Source organism: Cebus imitator, unplaced genomic scaffold (genome assembly GCF_001604975.1).
Source record: "Cebus imitator isolate Cc_AM_T3 unplaced genomic scaffold, Cebus_imitator-1.0 Scaffold267, whole genome shotgun sequence".
Taxonomy (NCBI): domain Eukaryota; kingdom Metazoa; phylum Chordata; class Mammalia; order Primates; family Cebidae; genus Cebus; species Cebus imitator.
This window is the reverse complement of record NW_016107582.1, coordinates 3,363,408-3,385,767: the sequence shown is the minus strand read 5'-3', so window position 1 is coordinate 3,385,767 and position 22,360 is coordinate 3,363,408. Positions and strand designations below refer to the sequence as shown.

Sequence of the window (22,360 nt, the reverse complement as noted above, 5' to 3'; positions counted from 1 at the left end):
AAGAGGCCAAGTGGAGAACCTGGACTTAAGCTGCACTGGGTAGTAACAAGGTGGCATCTCCCTGCTCCCATGCCTGAGTGGTTTTATAGAAAGCAGCTAAAACAGAAGGTTTAAATAAGATCCAAAGTCTCAGAACTAGAAAAATGTACAGGTTTCAACTGAAACCTAGACATCATGAAAAAAACCACCTCCACCACCCTTATTCAATGTGGCACTAGAAATTCTACCCAGTGCAGTAAAGTAAGAAAAGGAAATAAAAGGCATAGAGATTGAAAACAAAGAAATAAAACTTGTCCCTATTTGCAGATGAAATGGTTGTCTATATAGACAATCAAAAGAAAACCAAAGTAATTAGGTTAATTAATGTAACAAAATATAACAGGACTTATATCTCAGAAACAACAAAACTCTGATGAAAGAAATTAAAGAAGATCTAAATTAAAGATAAATAGACTACAATATGCATGGATTGGAAACCCCAACAAAATCAAGATGTCATTTCTTTCCTAATACACATGTTTAATCTAATTCCTATCAAAATCTTAGTAAGATTTTATACATGTAGAGAAGATTATTATAAAATGTATATGAAAAAGCAAAGGAACTAGAATAGAAAAGAAGAATAAAGCAGGAGGAATCAGACTACCTAATTTCAGAATTTATTGTATAGCTACAATAAGTAAGATTGTGTGGTATTGGTAGAGGGATAGGCACATATACCAGTGGAACAGAATAGAGAGCTCAGAAACAGACCTACACAACTGTGCCCAACTGCTGTTGACAAAAGTGCAAAAACAATTCAATGTAGGAAAGATAACCTGTTCAATAAGCTGTGAGGGAGCAATTAGACATCCATAGTCAAAAAATAAATAAGCTTTGACCTTTTATCTAAATGTGACCTCTCACATCTTATCTAAAAATTAACTTAAAATGTATCACAGACTTAAATGTCAAATGTAAAACTATAAAACTTTTAGAAAAAAATAGGAAAAAATCTTTAAGATCTAGATCTAGGTAAGTAGCTCTTAAACTTGATATCAAAAGCATGATCCTATTTTTGTTTTTGTTGCCTGTTCTTTGGGGATCTTATCCAAAAAAAAATTGTTGCCCAGACCAATGTCAAGAAGTGTTTCCTCTATGTTTTTTTCCAGTAGTTTTATCATTTGGGGTCTTATATGTAAATCTTCAATCCATTTTTGATTTTTATGTGGCAAGAAATAGGGGTCTAGCTTCAGTTTTCCCAGCACCATTTATTGAGGAGACTGTCCTTTATCTGTTCTGTGTTCCTGGCACTTTTGTTGAAAATAAGTTGGCTGTAAGTATGTGGATTTATTTCTGTGTTCTCTATTCTGTTCCATGGGTTTGTGTGTCTATTTTTATGCCAATACCATGCTGTTTTGGTCACTGTAGCTTTATTACTATAAATTTTTTAATTAGGTAGTGTGATGCTTCCAGCTTTGTACTTTTTGCTTAAGGTTTCTTTGGCTATTTTGGGGTCTTTTATGTTTGCACACAAATTTCAAGATTGTTCTATTTTTGTGAAGAATGTCCTTGGTATTTTGACAGGGATTGCATTGTATCTGTAAATCGATTTGTATAGTATGGATGGTTTAACAATATTAATCCTTCCAAGCCATGAGCATGGGATATCTTTACATTTATTTGTGTCCTTTTCCATTTCTTTCATCAATGTTTTATAATTTTGAATGTAGACATATTTCACCTCCTTGGTTAAATTTATTCTTAAGGGTTTTTTTGTAGCTATTGTAAATGGGATTTTTCCTTTATTATTTTCAGATAGTTTATTAGTAAATAAAAACACTAGAAATTTTTATTTGTTGATTTTGAATCCTGTAACTTTACTGAATTTGTTTGTTCTAATGATTTTTTAGTAAAGTTTTAGGGTTTTCTATATATGAGATCATGTCATCTGCAAAGCACCGTTTATCTTCTTCCTTTCCAATTTGGATGCCCTTTATGTGATTCTCTTAACTAATTGCCCTGGCTAGGACTTGCAGTACTATATTCAATAAAAGTGGTGAACACAGAAACCCTTGTCTGGTTCCAGATCTTAGAGGAAAAACTTTTAACTATTTCCTGTTCAGTATGATATTAGCTGTGGATTTGTCATATATGGCCTTTATTAGTACTGAGGTCTTCTAAACCTAATTTGTTACGAGTTTTTATCATGAACAGATGTCGAATTTTGTCAAATGCTTTTTCTACATCTACTATCTTTCTTATAGTAGCCATTTTAATTGGGGTGAGATGAAATCTCATTGTGATTTTGGTTTGGATTTCCCTGAAGATTAGTGATGTTCAGCATATAGTTTTTGTCCTTCATTCTGTTCTTGTGATGTATTACATTTATTGATTTGCATATGTTGAACCGTCCTTGTGTCTGTAGTATGAAACTTAATCGTGGTGAACAGTCTTTTTAATGTGCTGTTGAATTTGCTTTGCTAGTGTATTGTTAAGGATTTTTATATACATGTTCTTCAGGGATATTAGCCTGTAGTTTACTTTTTTTGTTGTGTCCTTGTCTAGTTTTGGGGGGTTACATCAAACTGAAAAGCTTCTACATAGCAAAGGAAACAATCAGCCGAATAAAAAGACAACCTACAGCAGGAGAGAAAATATTTGCAAATTCTTTATCTGGCAAGGGATTAATATTCAGAATATGTAAGGAACTCAGACAACAACAAAAAAAGTTTAATATTTAAAAATGGAAAAAAGATTAAAAAAAAAAGAACAAGATCAAATTCTTTGTAGGAACATGGATGGAGCTGGAGGCCATTATCCTTAGCAAACTGATGCAGGAACAGAAAACCAACACTGCATGTTCTCACCTATAACTGGGAGCTAAATGATGAGAACACCTGGACACACAGGGGAACAAAAGACACTGGGGCCTTACGGAGGGCAGAGGGCAGGAGGAGGAAGAAGATCAGGAGAAATAACTGCTGAGTACTAGGCTTAATACCTGGCTGATGAAATAATTTGTACAACAAACCACCATGACACAAGCTTACCTATGTAACAAACCTGCATGTGTGCCCCTGAACTTAATTAGTTAATTAATAAGGGCAAAAGACCCGAATAGACATTTCTCAAAAGAAGTCATACCAATGGACATCAGGTATATGAAAAATGCTTAACATCACTAATCTTCCGAGAAATGCAAACCTTACTTCTGTTAGAGATATCACCTTCCCTCTGTTAGAATGAGATATCACCTTACCTCTGTTAGAATGGATACTGTCAAAAAGACAAAAAAAAAAAAAAATTGTTAAGATGTGGAGAAGAGGGAATTCTTATACATTGTTGATGGGAATGTAAATTAGTATAGCCATTATGGAAAACATCATACCTCAAAAATTTAAAAATAGAACTACCACATGATCCAGCAATCCTACTACTGGGTATGTATGCAAAGGAAATGAAAACAGTACCTCAAACAGTACAACAGTACAGATGAAAAAGTACATCTGCACTCCCATATTTACCACAGTACTGTTCACAATATCCAAGATATAGAATCAACCTAAGTGTTCATCAACAGATAAACAGATGAAGAAAATGTGGATATGTGTACAGTAGAATACTTTTCCACCATAAAAAACAAAATGAATGAGGCTGGGCATGGTGACTCACGACTATAATCCCAGCACTTTGAGAGGCTGAGGTGGGTGGATCGCTTGAGCCCGGGAGTTTGAGACTAGCCTGGACAACATGGGGAAATCCTGTATCTACCAAAAAAAAAAAAAATTCTAGCCAGGTGTGATGGCACACACACGTAGTTCCAGCTACCCAGGAGGCTGAGATGGATGGATAACTTGAGCTCAGGAGTCGGGGGCTGCAGTGAGCCGAGATCACACCACTGTACTCTAGCCTGGATGCCAAAGCAAGACCAACCCTGTCTCAAAAAAAAAAAAAAAAAAAAGAAATCCTATTATTTGTAGCAACATGGATGAACTTGGAGATCATTATGTTAAATGAAGTAAGCCAGGTACAGAAAGACAAATACTATGTTATCTGACTTGTATGTAGAATCTAAAAAGTTGATCTCACGAAAGTACAGAGTGGAATAGTGACTACCAGAGACTGGGGAAGAGAGTGGGGAGAGGAAGATAGGGAGAGATAGGTCAAGAGGCACAAAGTTATAGTTATATAGGAGGAATGAGTTCTGGTATTCTCTTGCACAGCAGGGTGACTATATGTACTGTATATTTCAAAATAGCTAGGAGAAGGGATTTTGAATGTCCTGACCACAGAGAAATGATAAATGTAAGAAGTGATGGATATGCTAAATAGTCGGATTTGATTTTTATACAATGTATACATGTATCCAAAAAATCACAGTGTTCCTCCTAAATATGTACAGTTATGTGTCAATGAAAAAATTTGAAAAGCATGATCCATAAAAAGAAAAATGAATAAATCAAAGTTAAAAATTTTGCTTTGCAAAAGATCTTGTTAAGAAGATAAAAGAAAAGCTAGATATTTAGGGAAAATATTTTCAAGCTGCATATTTGGCAAAAGACTAGTATCTTGAATATAAGGAACCCTCAAAATTCAGTAAAAATAATCTGAATCAAAAATGCTCAAATGACATGAATAGACATTTCACCAAAGAGGGTGTACACGTGGTAAATAATCACATAAAATATATTCAACATTATTAGTCATTAGGGAAATGCAAATTAAAATCACAAGGAGATATCATTGCACACTTATCAGCATGACTAAAATAAAAACTAGTGACAACATCAAACGTTGGTAAGGAAGCAGAGAAATAGGATCAATGATACATTGCTGGAGGGAAGGTGAAATAGTATAGGCACTCTAGAATAAGGCAGTTTCTCAAAAAACTGACCATGCAACTACCCTATGGCCTAGGAATTACACTCCTGGCCATCTCAGAGAAGTGAAGACATGTTCACACAGAAACCTGTACTGTAATATTGATACAGCTTTATTTGTAGTAATCAAAATGTGGAAACATCCCAGATATTCTTAAACAAAAGAATAACTAAACAAACTGTGGTCCATCCATACCATGGAATACTACCCAGTAATAAAAGGAACAAACTATTGATACATGTAACCATGATACCATGTGAGACCTGGAAGAATCTCCAGAGAATTATTGTGAGTAGAAAAAAAAGATCACAAAAGGTTTCATGTTGTGTGATTCCATTCATAGAACATTCTTAAAATGATGAAATTTTAGAAATGGAGACCATATCAATGGTTGCCCAAAGGTTAAGGGGGGCTTGGGAGCTACTTGAGAGGTCCTTGTAGTGATGGAAATGCTCTGTATCCTAAGTTTATCAATGTTAGTATGGGGCCATGATATTGTACCCTAGTGGACAAGATATTACCATTGGGAAAACAGGGTAAGGTAAACAAGATTTCTCCGTATTATTATTATTTTTTTTTTTTTGAGACAGTGTCTCTCTCTGTCACCCAGGCTGGAGTGCAGTGGTGCGATCTCGGCTCATTGCAACTTCCACCTCCCGGGTTCAAGCATTCTTGTGCCTCAGCCTCCTGAGTAGCTGGGATTACAGGTGCACGCCACCATACCCAGTTAATTTTTGTATTTTTAATAGAGATGAGGTTTTGCCGTGTTGGCCAGGCCAGTCTCGAACTCCTGGCCTCAAGTGATCTGCCCACCTCAACCTCCAAAGTTCTGCGGCTACAGGCATGAGCCACTGCACCCAGCACCCTATATTACTTCTTATAACTGCATGTGAATCTACAATAATCTTAAAGTAAAAATTTTAATTAAAAAAAGGCCATGTAAAATGTCATGTTGAGGGTTATTTGTTAATTTAATGATTAGAATGCATAAATCATCTCAGTTTGTATAACGTGCTCTATCTTCAAACTCTTGATCCCTTGTTCTTTTACTGACAACGCTGTGGTAGGTAGGTGGGCAGATGCTTTTATACTGTGCACTTACAATTTTTCAGGAGAAAACACAGTGCCAAAAGTCTGGGTAGACCTGCCATGCATTGGTGGTTAACCCATATTCCAAGGGAAAGCCCCAATTTCCCCAGTCACCACCGAGTAACATCTCATATTCTTTCTTATCTTCAGGAAAGCCACTAGTGAAAACGTCACGAATGACCATGATCAACATGGAGAAGCCTGCAGTCACAGTCGATATAGGAAGCACCATCAAAACAGTGCAGGGAGTGAATGTGACAATTAACTGCCAGGTTGCAGGTGAGAAATTCATTCGTGTATTTATTCACACGTTAATGGAGCCCTGTGCTAGGTTGGGGATACAAAGACAAATTAGACACAAATTCTGCTCTCAGGGATATAGCACTAGTAGGAAAGCCAACACATGAACCTCAGTCACTCCGAAAGTAGAAAGTGCTACAGAAATTTAGAGGAGAAAAGATTAATTCTGACTGGGACAGATAGGTAAAATTGGTCTTTTTCTGTGTATGTTTTTCATTAATCTTAGCCTTCCATACGGATAGAATGTGAACATGCAAAGATGGGGGCAAGGAGTTCCAAGTGAACAAAGGAGAGTGATGAAATTCATGGAAGTAGAAAACACTCTAGGCTGTAGAGAGAACAGTGTGAGCTTTAGTCTGGGTGGAGCCCAGAGTGCGGAAATGCAGGTGGAAGTGATGTTAAGGAGCCATGCTTCCAGAAGAGAAAGCCACCAGCGGTTCAGAGAATGGATTGAAGAAGGGAAACACTAGGACAGAAAGACCAGGTAAAACCCATCCCTGTAGTTGAGGAGAGGTCATGGAGGCCTGAACTCAGGGCAGTGGGGATGGGAAGGTAAAGACTGGATAGACATGAGAAAGACGGCAAGAGGTAAGGCCAACAGGAACCTGGAACTTGCTCGAATCAGAAGTGGGCAGGAGTCATTGGAGAAGATAGCCAATGGAGTTCTGGTACAGGCATTGCCCTCAGCTAGGCCTGGCACACTCAGGACCAACAGGGTCCAGGAGCCACAGGGAAGCGAGGAGTAGCAGACAATAGGGGGTGTAATATGCTCTGTATAAAAATATTTACCTTCAATTGAAAGACAGAAAACACCAACACAGAGCAGAACGCGGCCCAGCTACTATTTTTCCCTTCTTGTGTACCAGTCATTTGTGATGTGTACCCCCTAGGGGTTTCACTGACACAAAGGCATGAAGAAATCAATGGTTCTTGTGCCTTTGGGCAGCTAGTCTTCTGATTGCTGTCCTCATCAGATATACCCCAGTGTCGCATGGCCAATCAGACCCAGGTTCCTTGATCATCCCCTGTCTGCAGAGTAGACAGGCAGTGGTACCCCCTGCTTTGATGGTTTCTTCATCTTAGATCTTCATCATCTGAAGATTTATCTCAATTTGTTATTTATAAGACCAGAAAACACATTTAAGAGTAAGTAAGAGGAATATCTTAACCTAGGACTTCCTGTTTCCAAATAAGAGCCAAGTCTGACTTTCTCTGAAATATTCTGATAGTTTCAGGAAATCTGAAACATGGACAGGCCTGATGGCTCACATCTGTAATCCCAGCACTTTGGGAAGCTGAGATGGGTAGATCACTTCAGCCCTGGAGTTCAAGACCAGCCTGGGCAACATGGCAAAATCTTGCCTCTACAAAAAATACAAAAATTATCCAGGTGTGGTGGTGCATGCCTGTAGTCTCAGCTGCTAGGGATGCTGAGATGAGAGGATCATTTGAACCCAGGAGTTCAAGGCTGCAGTGAGCCATGAGCATACCACAGCACTCCAGCCTGGATGACAGAGTGAGACCCTATCTCAAAAAAAAAAAAAAAAAATAGGATATCTGAAATATAAATCTTTGTAAATGTGCATTAGCTTCTCCTTTGTAAAGTTTCTCATGGCCTTTGTGATGCTTCCCTTCTAGCCTCGTCAGTGAAATCTAGAACCAAGTCCCTTCAGCCCCTGTACTCCCAGATAGGGAGTAAAACAAAACTCCTAACAGGGATTGGCATGAATGAGCTACCCCTTGGTGCAGGGATTAATGGTGCCAGTAAGGCCCTTTCAGCAGAACAATCACCCCACACACACACCTGATCAGTATGGACACATGCTTTGGTGATGAACACTTGTGATACAATGGACCACGTTGTGTATCTTCTTAAGAGGTGGAACTGGTAGGAGTAAAAGAAAAGGGGAGGTGCTGGCACGGGGACTCACCCCTGTAATCCCAGCACTTTGGGAGGGTGAGGCGGGTGGATTTCCTGAGACCAGGAGTTCCAGACCAGCCCAGCCAACGTGGCGAAACCTCGTCTCTACTAAAAATACAAAAATTAGCTAGGTATGTTGGCAAGTGTCTGCCATCCCAACTACTCAGCAGGCTGAGGCACAAGAGTCACTTGAACCTACGAGGTGAAGGTTGCAGTGAGCTGAGATCACGCTGCTACAAACCAGCCTGAGCAACAGAGCAAGATGCTGTCTCAAACAAAAAACAGAACAGGAGAGGATAGGACAGCAAAACAAGGAAATGGGCATTTAAAGGAGATTGAGAGCACCAGAATCCAGTTGAGGAAATATTTACATTGGGGAACCTAGGACATTAAAACGAGCTTTGGCCACTCTTCCGTGCTGCCTAGGGCCCTCTCTCTGGGACTTCATCCAGAGGCTCACTTGATCACCTTATAGTGAGAGCCTAGATGGTTATACCTAGTTTTCCCCGGCTGTGACATTGCAGTCTTTATTTTTGTTTTTACCCATAAAACCATCTGTATTAATGCTGATTAACTAAAATAAATCTTTGTATATTTGTCATTATTCCTTTTGTTAAACAAGACGCTTACTCAAAGTAGGTGGAAAAGAGCCTGCTTTTACTTACACAGTGAATTTGCTGGACAAGGAAATCATCTGTGAGCTGAGTCTCCAGTTAAAACACTGACAGCTATAATGCTAAATGGCAGAGGACTACTTTCACTTTGCTGCTGTAAGTGGCTCTTATGGCTCTCTCCTTCCTCTTGGTCATCTCTAGCCCATTCCTAGTCAGGCAGTTTAGTGTCCTCCTGATTGGTTAGGTAGAATTCTGTAAGCACCAGTAACACTGCCAGTAGCTGATACTGTAGCTTGAGAATTTGCAACCCAGCCTCTGGTAATGGACGGGGAAGTGGGACTCCATCAGGGCCTGCTTAAAGAAGTGTTTTATGTCAGATTCATTCATGTTGTTCATTTGGCAGTTTTTTATGGAGTATTTCATCCAGGTTAGATCAGATGTCTCCTAATCTAAGGAGCCACAGGTAAATAAGGTACAACTTTCAGGAAGCTCACAGTCTGGGAAGGAGAAAAGTTATGGAATATATAATGATAATATAATGCAATATGTAGATACAGTTGTTGTTTTCTTATTATAAAATATTAGAGTATTAAAGAAGTTTTAGAAAACACAAAAAAATTTAAAAGAGGCTAAAAAGGAAAGAAAACAGCTTGTTCAAAGTCCTTCTCTGCAAACTCAACCATAGCTGACATTTTAGTATATTTCCTTAATCATCACCTTTTATCCTGCTTTATTTTCTCTCAGTAATAAACATTTGTCTGTGTCATAAGCATAATTTTAATGGCTGTATAATAGCCTATTTTAAGAATATTATGTTAATTTACCTAGACTGACTTACATGTTTGAGTTGTTAGCAATTTTTTATTAAACAGCTTCTTGCACACGTGTGCTTTCAGTTTACAGAATACAGCCTCACACATTCTTCCCAACCCTGAAGCCTCAAAAGCATCAGCATATGAGTATGATGGGCTTTTTCTGGAAAACTGACCTGATTCACTGTATCACTCCCATACTGATTTTCCATTTGTTCTCTGAAGAGGTCAGAAAACTGAGTCAGTGATAAAGGATCAGGGAAGGAAGCAGTGTTTCAGTAAATGGGAACAGTATGTGCAAAGGGCCTGAGGTAGAAAGAGCATGTTGCATTTAAAGAAGTAGAAACTGGCTGGTGGTATGGCTATAATATTGAGAGCAGAGAAGAAAGTAGCATATGAGGCTAAGACGGTGGGGGTAGGCAGGGCCTAGATCTTACCTGTTCTCATTGATTATGGTAGAGTTTAGGTTTTTCTCCTAAAAGCAAAGGAAGTGTTTGAAGGACTTACTTAGGAGATAAAATTAGCAGGACTAGGGATGCAGAAATAAACAGTTCAGGAGTCAGTGATGGGTGGTGTGTTATGATAGGTTAGACACTGGTGTCAAGTAGACCCCCAAATGTATGATGGCTCAAATAAAATAGAAGTCTTATTTTGCTTACTTAGGAGCCCAAAAAGTACACCTGGTCATCTGGAGAGGATCCGTCATTCAGGGTCACATGATGCTGGTGGCCCTGTCATCTTGAACACATGCCTTCCAGCGTCTCCCTAGGGGTTACCTCTATCCCATCAACCAGGAGAGGGGAAAATAGAATATGGGGGATGGTTGGGAAGGCTTTTACGAGCCACACCTGGAAGGAGCACACATTAAGACTTTTCACACTCTTTAGTCACATGGCCACATACAACTACAAAGGATACTGGGGAAGGTGCCCTCACTGGGTACTCAGGAAAAAGGGAAACCAGTTTTGTGAACAACTGTCATTGTCTGCCACAATCAGTATGGAGAATCACGGAAGGCCGAAAACCTTGTTTCCAAACTGCCATGGTTCCTTAGAATAATTTACAAGGCTGACAGTTGGGTTGCTGTATGCTTTCTCTTTCCTTTCCCTAAGCCACCCTACCTCCACACCTCCTAGGAAGCTTCTAGAACTTATAATGTAAAGGTGCACCTTTGATTAGACACCCCACCTTGAGATGTTGACACACTGCCATGGTGCAGGCACCCTTCCAAATATCATAAGGCATCCAGTTAACAAGAATACCCTGTCTGGGATTTTTTTTTTAAAGAATATTATAGCATCACCCTACCTGGCAGCTCCGTGGACATCAAAGGCACTGGACCTTATAATCATATCGAGTTACTGCTGATTGTGACTAAGCTCATTTATTGATCCTTTGAAGCGGCAGGGAGAGCACTGGGCTGTTGAAAAGATACGCCTCAGGGGAAAACACAAACACGGGTTCTTTTCCTTTCCTGTTTTAAGCTTCAAATAATACCAGGGAGTTTAGCGTGTGGAGCCTATCCAAGTAGCTGGTCAATAGCAACATAGTTCTTGGATTTTGTTCTGCGGGAGAGCATATTTTCTGTCATTTTCAGGTGTTTCTTTCTGTGGCATTTGCTGTCACACCACAGCAGTCTAGAAAAGATCATCTCCCACAACCTGACCAAGCTTCTCAACAAGGGAGAGCGAACAAAGTCCGAACACATGGACTCTGGAACCTCTCTCCTGATGACACCTTGGTGTTGTAACCACAGCAAACATTAATTCTGAAAGCGTAAAGGAATTAAGGGTTTGGCAGTTCAGAAATAGTGAAGCAGCAGTTCAGATTTTCTCTCAAGAGGCAAGCTACTGTATAATGGCAGACGGTGCACACTTGTTAAGATGAGGACTGTTGGCATTAAAGGTATTTCAGTTTGAATCCCCACCCTGGCACTGGGGGGTTACTGATTGGCTGTAGGGTAGAGAACTGGGGGGAACAGCAACTCTGTCCCCATGTCATTGTTCAGGCATCCAAACGAATGTGACCTTAGGCAAATTTCTTAATCTCTATGAGACCCTTTTTCTCATTTATAAAATGGAGTTAATAGTACCTGCTTCACAGGATCATTGTGAAAAATAAGTGATTGTGTTTATGAAATGTTTGGCATATAGTAAATGTTCAGTCAATGTTATTTCTCTCTTTAATGCACTCAGGACATTTTGGCAAGCTTGGTACACTCTGATGTTGAGGTATTCTGAAGGTCAGTATTAGGCATATGTATCTGGTACCTTTTCAAGGGACTCTGTGGAACATTCAAGGGCTGGTGAAGTTTTCTAAAGCATCATTGTGATTTCTTGAGAGAAAAAGAAAAAAAAAACCTCTAACACCTCAATTGTTTTTTTCTCTTTCCTCATTCTACACGTGTAATGTTAGAGCCAGTTGTGGAAGGACGGGCTGTCCCGTAATATCATTCTCTGCCTAAGGCCCACAGTTCCAGGCAGGAAGTCCTCAAAATGTGGCACCAGCAACAACACCTGCCTCAGCAAACTCATAATGCAGATCTGTGCTTGAATGAGAGCTGTGCTAAATGAGAGGTTTGCTAATAGATTCAAGAATGATTCCAACTGAATTTCTCTTCCCTTGGGACTGCTGTCACGTCCACGGTTCCAGGGTTACAGAGACTGGAGTTTTCTTCCTCCACCCTGCTATTCTGAACATTTCCATTTCTCCCATGAAAGCCCCTGCTGTCACAGAATTCAGCCCTTTTATTTTATATCCAGTCCTGTCCTCTCAAAACGAGCACAATTTTAGAGTGGCATGAGACAGACAGTCATAAAGGGAATGGAAGAAGCTTGCAAGCAATTCTTGGGGGAGTGAGAAATAGCTCCCAGGTGTCTCTTCATCCCTGGGTTCTCTCCCTTCTCCTCCTGTTCCTCCCTCCCTCTAATGCTCTGTCACTCTCACTCTCATTTTCTCTCCCTCTGATTCTCTGTGTTTGTGACCCACAGCCCTCCTCTAAGGAAGATGCGGGCAGTAAGTGCTGCGTGTGAGCAATGCGAGCGTAAGAGGATGAATACTGGTAGAAAACGCTTTGCAGGGCCAGCATGGTGGCTCCCACCTGTAATCTCAACCCTTTGGGAGGCTGAGACAGGTGGATCATCTGCTGTCAGGAGTTCGAGAGCAGCCTCACCAACATGGTGACACCGCATCTCCATTAAAAATACAAAAATTAGCCGGGGATGGTGGCGCATGCCTGTAATTCCATGTAACTCGGAAGGCTGAGGCAGGAGAATCACTGGAACCCAGTGATTCTGGGGAGGCGGAGGCTGCACTAAACTGAGATTATGCCACTGTACTCCAGCCTGGGTGACAGAGGAGAGGCTCCATCTCAAAAGAAAGAAAAAGGGTTTGTGGGACCTCATTTTTCCTTGTGCTTTCAGGAGAAAAATAACTGGAAGTGCTTTTCTTCAACTTACTTCTGAGCCTTTCTCCTGAATGCTGTGGATTTTTTTAATGCAAAAATACTAAGTTCAGGGTCCAAATTCCAAGCTGGCATGGACAGGCATCCTGATGCTCTTGCTCTCCCTAGTGGTGCTGCGATGAAAAATCAGCTGTTCTGCCCCTCACCTGTGTCTTTTCTCCAGGTATCTGTAGTGATGATGCCAACCTGGCCCCTCCCATGCACTTGAGCATCAAGTATCCTACTATTAGAGCCAGATTAGCGTGTGCCTCTCTCTGATGTGACAAAGCTGTGGTATTCCCCCAAGTTTCCACCGCTTTTGATAGCCCTGCCTCTTTCTCCTTCCACTTTCAAGGACAAGTAACAGATAAATAGGCAGCTCCTTGAAGACTCTACATCCTCAACGGTAGGCTAGCCATTAAGGGCAAACTGCCCTTGCCCGAAAGGCAAAAGCCAGCCCCATCTTAGGGAAAACACTAGACTACTGTACTAAAGGTCTGGTTCCTTGGCCATTCTTGGCTTTGACCCCATTTCCCAGAACTTGACGCTTTTTTTTTTTTTTTTAAGACACATTCTTGCTGTGTCACACAGGCTAGAATACAGTGGTATAATCTCAGCTCACTGTAACCTCCACGTCCAGGGTTCAAGTGATTCCCCTGCCTCAGCCTTCTGAGTAGCTGGGATTACAGGCGTGTAATACCACACCTGGCTAATTTTTGAGTTTTTAGTAAAGATGGGTTTCACCATGGTGGTCAGGCTGGCCTCAAGCTCCTGACCTCGTGATCCACACATCTCAGCCTCCCAAAGTGCTGGAATTACAGGCATGAGCCACTGCATCCAGCCAGTTCTTGACACTTTAAGTATGCTCTGGATACATGCCAGCGAGTTCTACAGGTAAACTGTGAGCTGGGCAGCAGGCTGAGGTGTGTGGGGGAGGGAGCTTTCTGCTCCCTAGAGACCTTTGTAGCAGTGCCGTAGACTTTCAATCTCTCAACACACTCAGAGCCCAGCCTCCTATAGGATCCTCCTAAAATAGCATCTAGGAAGGCTTGCCCTAAATTCCCAAGGCCTTTTACCAGCATGTTAACCACAAGGAAACTTCCTGAGGAACTCGCGCTGTCCCTAGAACATAGAGCCTGGTTTCCAAAGAGAGAACCCATCCCAAGTCAGCAGACGATCTCCCCAGCTCTCTCGCAGAAAATCAACTTGGATTGTGGAAAGAGTTGAGCACTTTCCGTTTGTCCTTTGCCTGTGGTTCTACTGATACTACCATTTCATGTTTTCTTGTTCTGAAAAGATATGTAGGCTTCCAAAAATACAAGCATGTTTTCTACATAGAGTGTCAACTCCAGTAAGAATCTAGCAGCTTCCATTTGTCTAGTTCATACATATATTTTAACATAGTACAGCTTTTCACCCTTTATTAAACTATGATATCTTTACAGAAAAGTACACATAGCATAAAGGTACCAAGTGAACACTCCCCACCAGACCAGCCCCAGGTCAAGACACACAGCATCACCAGTGGCCAAGCCCCTTGTCCCCTTTCTCGGTCACAACCCCTCCCCATTCATTCCACTGACTACTAACAGCATAGATTAATGTTACCAGGTTTTGTTTCTGTACTTATGGAAATGAAATAATATAGTATGTACTTTTGTGTCTGGCATCACTTACTCAACATGATGTTTGTTTCATGTAGTTTCATTTTCACTGGTGCATACATTTGGTTCTCGTGTTTTTCAAATATGCTGTCTCCAAAGAATTTAGGTACACTCCTTCCACCTTGGCAGGTCCCCTGTGCCAGCTACCTGTTTCCTCCTCTTGGTACTGGCCTCCTCCTTCCTGCCTCGTCGCTGCAAGTTTTAAAAGGCAAAAGATCTGGAGACAACTGAGAGGTCCAGGGCATTATTTAGTTTAGCCAAAGCAAGGTAGAAGATGGCCCTGTAGAGCAGCCTCAGGGAAGGGGGATTCAAGAAGCTGTAAATGCCTCTGGGCTCACCTGAACGTGTTTGACTGATGAGTTTATATTTGTTCTTCCTAGGAGTACCTGAAGCTGAAGTCACTTGGTTCAGGAATAAAAGCAAACTGGGTTCCCCCCACCATCTGCATGAAGGCTCCTTGCTGCTCACAAACGTGTCAGCCTCAGATCAGGGCGTATACTCCTGCAGGGCGGCCAATGTTCATGGAGAGCTGACTGAGAGCACCCAGCTGCTGATCCTAGGTAAACACCTCAAAGCTGGCTGCCTCTGGTGCACCCTCTTGGGGGTGACTCTCTAACCCATCCTCTACCTCCTTTGTTCCCTTATGTCCTTAATCCAATTAAGGACATAAAAGATATGTTCTCCTATGTCTTTAATCCAATTAAGGACATAAAAGGTAAAATCAGTATCCCTTCACTTCTTCCCAATTTATGGGCTTTCAATAGAACAAGGCCAGTCAAACAAGAACTTGAACCCTGGCTCTACCATTTACTAATTGTGTGGCCTTGGGCAAGTTACTTCACTCTGCTAAGCCTTAGATACTGGCCTCTATGTGGGGACTCCAGAAACAAGGATTACAAGATTGAGAGATCAGGGATCTCAGAGATAACAGAATTAAAACAATTATCCTTAACTCTTCCTGCATTAAGGACTTCTTTGACAATCAGATAGAAACTATGGATTTCTCTTTCTAGAAAAATGCATACATGTAAAATTTTTCCTATAATTCCAGGAAGCCTATGGTCTGGTCCACCTAAAGTCTCCACATGTACCCCTAAACATAAGAATTGCTGATTAAAGAGGCTGGCATGGCTCCTGGTATAAAATGGGTGCTTAAAAATAACAATTGCTGGGACACCATCCACCACCCGATTATTGCCCAGTTCTGGACTCAGCCAAGTTGCAAGCCATAATCCTTTTTGTCCCCTGGGCTAGGGATACCCTTGTGCACTCTAATAATTATGTTCTTTCCCACCCAGAGAAAGCTGTCATTCTAAGGAAAAAAAGGAAAGATGTAAGAAATAATAATTACATGTCATACATACATATATACACGTACATTACAGACCTCCTCGGGGAAAAATATTTAAACTTTACACTTCTGTTTTCACACCCAGAGTTGAAGATACACCTTCACATAGGTTCTCTAGACCCTGCCCACTCAGATTTCAGAGAGGCCCAAACGGGCTTTCATCTCACTGGTGGCTGCATAAACCTCCAGACATCTTAGGAAGCCACAGAAAATTGGCTCAGAGAAAGATGTCATTTGTTTTGCCTTGGGTTTCATCCAGCTGAGCTGCTAGTCTGGAGCCCAGAGCCCAGGGAATATTGCCCCACACTGAATTATGATGCTGAGCAATGAGTGTTTTCCTCCCTAATAACCCTTCCCTGTTGCCTCTGCTAACAGACGTGAAAGTCTAAGATGTAGGGCTGCTACTGTGGCTTTGCCAATGAAGTGTGTATGTTCCGTAGGCAGGTTCTTACTGCATTCCAGTTCTAATACACTGTAACAGAGGACATGGGGTTCGAAGAACAAAAAGTCTTCCCCATTTTCATGAAACTTAATGGGGAAAAAATCATTGTTAAGACTCTTAAGTTTAAGGTTTTTCTTGATCACAATTTTTGGTTTTATTAATGAAAGTTTGTTAACTTTTAATAGGTTCTTTATGAACATCAAAGCTTTTCTCTTAATCAGCAAAAATATAGCTTGATTTTTAAAGGGGGCATTTTGTGGATAAAGCTGAGATTTTACCCCAAGTTCTGTGAGTTAATCTGCACCATGAGGACTTGAAGTGTGATAAGACTTTTATCCATGTATTCATATAGTCCATTGGACAGATATTCATCAAGTGTTGCCATTTAATGTTGCTGACATTAAGTTCCATGTCAGCTAGACACTGGTAAAGTTTTAGTAGAAATCTAAGTGCTGGCCTCTACACCCGGAGAACTGACAGTTTCCCTGGGAAGAGCAAACGGACACGCACTGAAGAGGAAAAATACTGTCGAAGCTGTAAGGACATGAGGAGGGACCAATATTTGGTTCAAAAAGAGCTGATTGTTTTGAAGGTGGAAAGTAGCCTCCTTTTTTTGCTCTTAGTAAATAAGCAAAGGTTTCTTGAGTTTCAAGAGGAAATATTGAGGAGGAGAGAAAGACGCTTTGAGTAAACTGCCACCATCAATTCCTAAAATCATGGTATTCCAGAGTAGAAAGAGATCTTGGAAAGGAACCTCATTTTATAGATGAGAAAACTAAGACTCTGAGGATTTAAATGACCTAATTAGTGAATGACAGAGCCATGGCTCACACTGAGGGTTCCTGAACCCAGGCATGATGTTTTCCTCTATGCCATATGGAAAGGGGTTTTTTAAGTATATTTCACATATATATATATATATATATATATATATATATATATACACACATACACCTACATACATACACATATACACACATATGTAATCTCAAGTTCATCATTTTCTCTATACAATGGTCTTTGCCCGCCAAAGCCAGAAAGACTGAAGGTATGTTTCTCAAGTAGAATCAGGCACCATCATGACTTATTAATTCACCATCCCCAACAAATGCATAGCAAGGTGCCAGGCACGTAGTAGGGCCCTTGCAGAATGCTGCTGAAATAACCTTCCCTTTCAAAAGCAGTACTCCTGCTGCTGCTTCCATTCCAACAAATGTTCTAGAGAAAAAGGTGGGAGCTGGCCTTGGGAGTGTAAACCGCAGCTCTTCAGGAGGTGCAGAAAGAGAGGCAAAGGGATCGGGATCTGCCGCTTTTCCAAGAGAAGTTCAGCAGGTGTTTACCTCTTTATTTGTCCAGCAGGAATGATAACCAAGCCGCTATATATTTTGCATTTTAGTCACTTTTCGCATTGGTTAACTGGGACCTCCAGTGACTTCAGCGCTGATTCCTTGTAAGATTCTGAATAGCGAAGCATCGCGTAGCAACACTCTTCTCCTGCTCTGCTTTATCTAGATCCTACTTAGGCATAAAAATCCAGACCACAAAGCAAATTAACTTATCAGCTGCACAACTGTCCCTTTTGCTTCATAAAAAAGGGTCCTTTTACCTAAGAAATTCCTGTGGTGTATCTCTGTACGGACAATAACAAGGTGCCTCACTCTAAAGACTGTTATTAGGACTAAATGAAAAATGGACTGAAATCGATTTAGCACAGAACTTGGCAGACAGTAAATACTAAAATTGGCTTTTTTAAAAAGTGTCTTTATAGTATAGTTTAACTTATCTTCAAATTTGTTGGTACCCAATGGTCTAAAGTGAGAAACCCCTGAAATCTGCATGCCTGCTTCCTCTTACCGACCTTATTATTTCAGGCATCAAATACCTGTATTAAGTTTGAAATTTATACTCACCTTGATAGGCAGCCCTCTGTTGGAAAAGTGATGTTAAAAGGCAACAGTAGCAATGCCTATCTTAAACGTATGCACACACATACCCACGTCTTCCGTTTCTGTCGACACAACCTTGTGTTTTAACCTGCCTGATCCGCCATCTGCCTTTTCACAGATCCCCCGCAAGTCCCCACACAGTTGGAAGACATCAGGGCCTTGCTCGCAGCCACTGGACCAAACCTTCCTTCAGTGCTGACGTCTCCTCTGGGAACACAGCTGGTCCTGGATCCTGGGAATTCTGCTGTCCTTGGTGAGTCCAACCCTTGGAAACATTAGGCAGAAATCCAGGACTGGACAGGATTTATGGATGGGTGACTGCTTGCAGGTGGGAGGGAGGCAGCAGTGGGGGGCAAGAATGCATGTCTGAGAAAAAAAAAAAAAGGGGGGGGGGAGGCAGGGGGGGGGGGGGGGGGGGCGCTGGCCAACAGGAAATCACTAAATTGCCTACAGAATCCAGACTCACCAGTGGAAACTTGGCTAACTTTCCATATGAGGTGAATGCAGTTGTTAGTCTGGACTCTATGGCTTGTCTAGATTCCAACATGGCTCCTTTCTGAATCCTCTTGGGCTAATGCCATAGTCCAGATCCTTTCAATCAGACTGACTCATGAAACTTTGAGAAAGATGCAGCAGTAAAGAACAGCTCCTATTTCTCGTCTCCTCTTGGTAAGCATTCTCCGGTACTCCGCCATGACCCCCTCCCACCTAAACTAGAGTAATAATCAACTTTTGAGGAGAAAATAAGATATCAGCACCCTCCAAAAGGAAAAGGCTATACCATTTAGGCCAGGTTTCTGTAGATATAGCATAAAGCTAACCCAGATGGACTCCTCAAGGCAAGTGCTGAATTAATTTCACCAAGTACAACCTCCCTGTCATCTAGTGTTGGAAACCTTCACCAAGTTACCTTCCACATGGGTAGTGCCCTCTGGCAGCCAGGAATTATACAAGGGCATTAAAGTCCAGGGATGCCACACCAGCTTCATGGAGATGCCAGAAAAACCTTCACACATGACCTCCGGAGATGGACAAGGTGGAAGAGAAGAATTCTTCTGCCTTCAGAAGACCTGAGGGAAAAAATACAAGTCTATACATGTGCAGGGACAGGGAATATATGAGAAGTTTCTGTACCTTCCTCTTGTGCTGTGAACCTAAGATCTAAAACTCCTCTTTAAAATAAAACAAAAAGCCAAGGCCTGCAAAGTGGGGAAAATCTTCACAGTAACTCTGTGTGATCCCACATGTTGACAATAATAGCTAGAATTATCCCTGTGGCTCAAGTTTAAAGTGTCTGTATTCCTTTACCCACCAGCTAGCAAGGAACAGGAGGCCAAGGGGTTCCCAGTCATATAGGTGATGACTTAACACAGACACAGGAGCCTAGTATCTTTAGGGTTAGAGCACAGAAAGATGACCTTCAGTTTTCATTATCATCTGAAACTCGTAAAGAATCTTCATAGCTTATCAGCATATGGAAAAAATCTTCTGATTTCTCTGTTTGTGAACTTGGGTAAAAATGAGACACAGGGAAAGTAACAAGTAGCCCTATTCTGTTGCCCATGATTTATACAAGTTTGGCACTGAGTTTTTCTATGTCATGTTGATCAAAATTAATAGAAGTTTCAAATTGCATGTTGACTTTGGCTTACAAATAGTAAATTTATTCCAAATGAGATGTGCATTGTGCACTCCTTTGTTTTAGACTCATCACTAGAGAAATTCTCATAACTGTTCATCATAGCCCGGTCACGAGCAGGGTGTGCAGCAGCTGTTTATTTTCAAGTTCAATAACTTTTTTGGGTCACTCAGGTGCCATTTAGCATGCTGGAAAAGTTAACCTGCTCATATTTTTTCATGATAGCTTTACTTTCATTCTCCCTTATTCTGGAATAATATTTTGTTTCATTTTAGCCATGGGCAATAAGAATTTATTGTACTTTATGCTGCTGCATTCCATTGCTAGTTTATGGTGCTTTGTTACCTTAGACTGGTATTTAAATTTAGTAGTTAAGAGACACCTTAAAATCCCAGTCCACATCCAGACTGCTCCATTTGAATGAGACAGTGAGTCAGTATTCATAAAGTCCCTCAATGAACTGCCTGGACCAAATGGACTTGAGTGATGAATGTCAGTGAACTAGGAGACTCACATGGAATTGTGGAAATGAATGAAAGAATGATGTAAAGTATCAGGACTCTGAGAAGCAGGTTATTGGAGACAGTGCCTCACTCTGATGCTTTGGAGCTCAATACTGCAGGATGGGTGGGATCCAAATAGGCAGAAAAGAAGAGGAATGGGCATTCAAGGAAGATTCCATGAGCCCTAAGATGAAAAATGTGCAACATATGTATCAGATGTCTGTTCAGAAACATTTGTAAAATGCCACTGCTTTAAGACTGATGACAGGCACCTATACTGGGATAGAAACTAGGCCATCAAAATGAACAAACCTCAGCCAGTCCTTGTCCATTCAGATTTGGCTTAGACCCTCACGCCAGCAATACTAATACCCTCCCTCCATCCTGAACTTCCCCAGCTCGTACCTCATGCTAGTCTGTTAGTCCAGTTGCTCCCATTTGGACAGGCTCCCATCCCTGGCTCCTATAGGTGGCCCTTTCAGACCACAGTGTGTGCTCTGGGTATGAGAAATAAGCTAGAGAGGCTGGAGAGGAGGTTTTATGTAGGGTTGCTGAGACATTAACACTGTAAATGGCATCAAATTGTGGAGGCCTTGAATATAAAATGAAGGAAGTAGATGTACTATATGGGGAATGGGAACAAATCGTTAGAGGGTTTTTAAAGAAGAGAATGACATACTAAAAGTAATGTATGAGAAGCATTAATCTGATGTTCTGTAGGAATAATTGATAGTGGGAGAGATTTAATGAAGAAACCCTGTTTTGAGGATAACAGGTATTCTAGACCGAGGTGGAAATATGTGGCGAAGATACTGTTAATCCCTCCTCACACAGCCAAGACATCCCTAATCAGTCATGACATTCTTTTTCACTCAGCCCAGGCACTGCCTTGGAATTAATTTTAATGTTCCTACCAAGCCTGGTGATAGCTGATGTATACAGGATGAAAGCTGTTCGCCAGCCCTGTTGTAGCCAGTGAGTGATGAGATGCCAGTGTGTGTGTTTACTCCGTCTGAGGTCAGCTGGCTGTAACAGTCTTAGAGAACTTCATGGTTCTGTGGCACAGAAACAGCAACTCATAAACCCTGATTTTTACATTTCACAGCAGTAAGGGGAGAAGGGAGAGCTGGGGTTTTTTAAGCCATGTATCAGAGCTCATTCTTCTTCATTAAGTCTTGAGTGTTGAGATCCCCACTAGGTGAGATTATTCCAGAAATGGCTATTTTAGTTATCAGGCATGCTAGCAGTCATTTCACCTCAAGCCACTACTACAACTATCCTAAAGGAACATTGCCTGAGCAACACAGGCGCAGGCCCACCTGGGCCTCGCTTTTCCATAACTGTAAAAATCAAACCTTGGGACTAGCAAGTGTTTGTTGCTCTCACACTCCTGACTATATGGCTTAGACATAGACATGCCCAGTAGAGGCCCGGCCATGCCAGGTGGACCCAACCTAGCTGGACCCATTGTCCTAGGCAAGACAGGTGCTAATTTTTTTAATCGTTGTTTGCAGCTATTCCTTTTGCTGGAAAACTAAAACTATGCCAGCTGCTCTGGAGGGCAGGGCTGGTGCTCATGCCGTCACTTTGTGGTGGTCCAGACCCAAGCAGTGCCCCGCAGGGCTCCAGTTATAGAGCAGCAACATTTCAGGCCTCCCTGCAGCACCAAAACCTTTTTGCAGACTTCTGCTAAATATTTTTTTTGGCCACTAAGACCCAAGACTTCCTAATATTTTTTTTGGCCACTAAGACCAAGACCCAAGACTGTGAGAAA

At 41.3% G+C, this 22,360-nt stretch overlaps 1 protein-coding gene across 2 annotated transcripts in view; it reads left to right on the top strand.

The window, feature by feature from the left end:
• ADAMTSL1 (ADAMTS like 1) overlaps positions 1–22,360 on the top strand; it is a 330,890-nt gene that overhangs the window by 237,889 nt on the left and 70,641 nt on the right. For both annotated transcript variants that reach the window (XM_017500657.2, XM_017500658.2), the window contains 3 exons: positions 6,103–6,231; positions 15,086–15,265; positions 18,563–18,697. In XM_017500657.2, the coding sequence (XP_017356146.2) occupies positions 6,103–6,231; positions 15,086–15,265; positions 18,563–18,697 (444 nt within the window). The remainder of the gene's footprint in view (positions 1–6,102; positions 6,232–15,085; positions 15,266–18,562; positions 18,698–22,360) is intronic.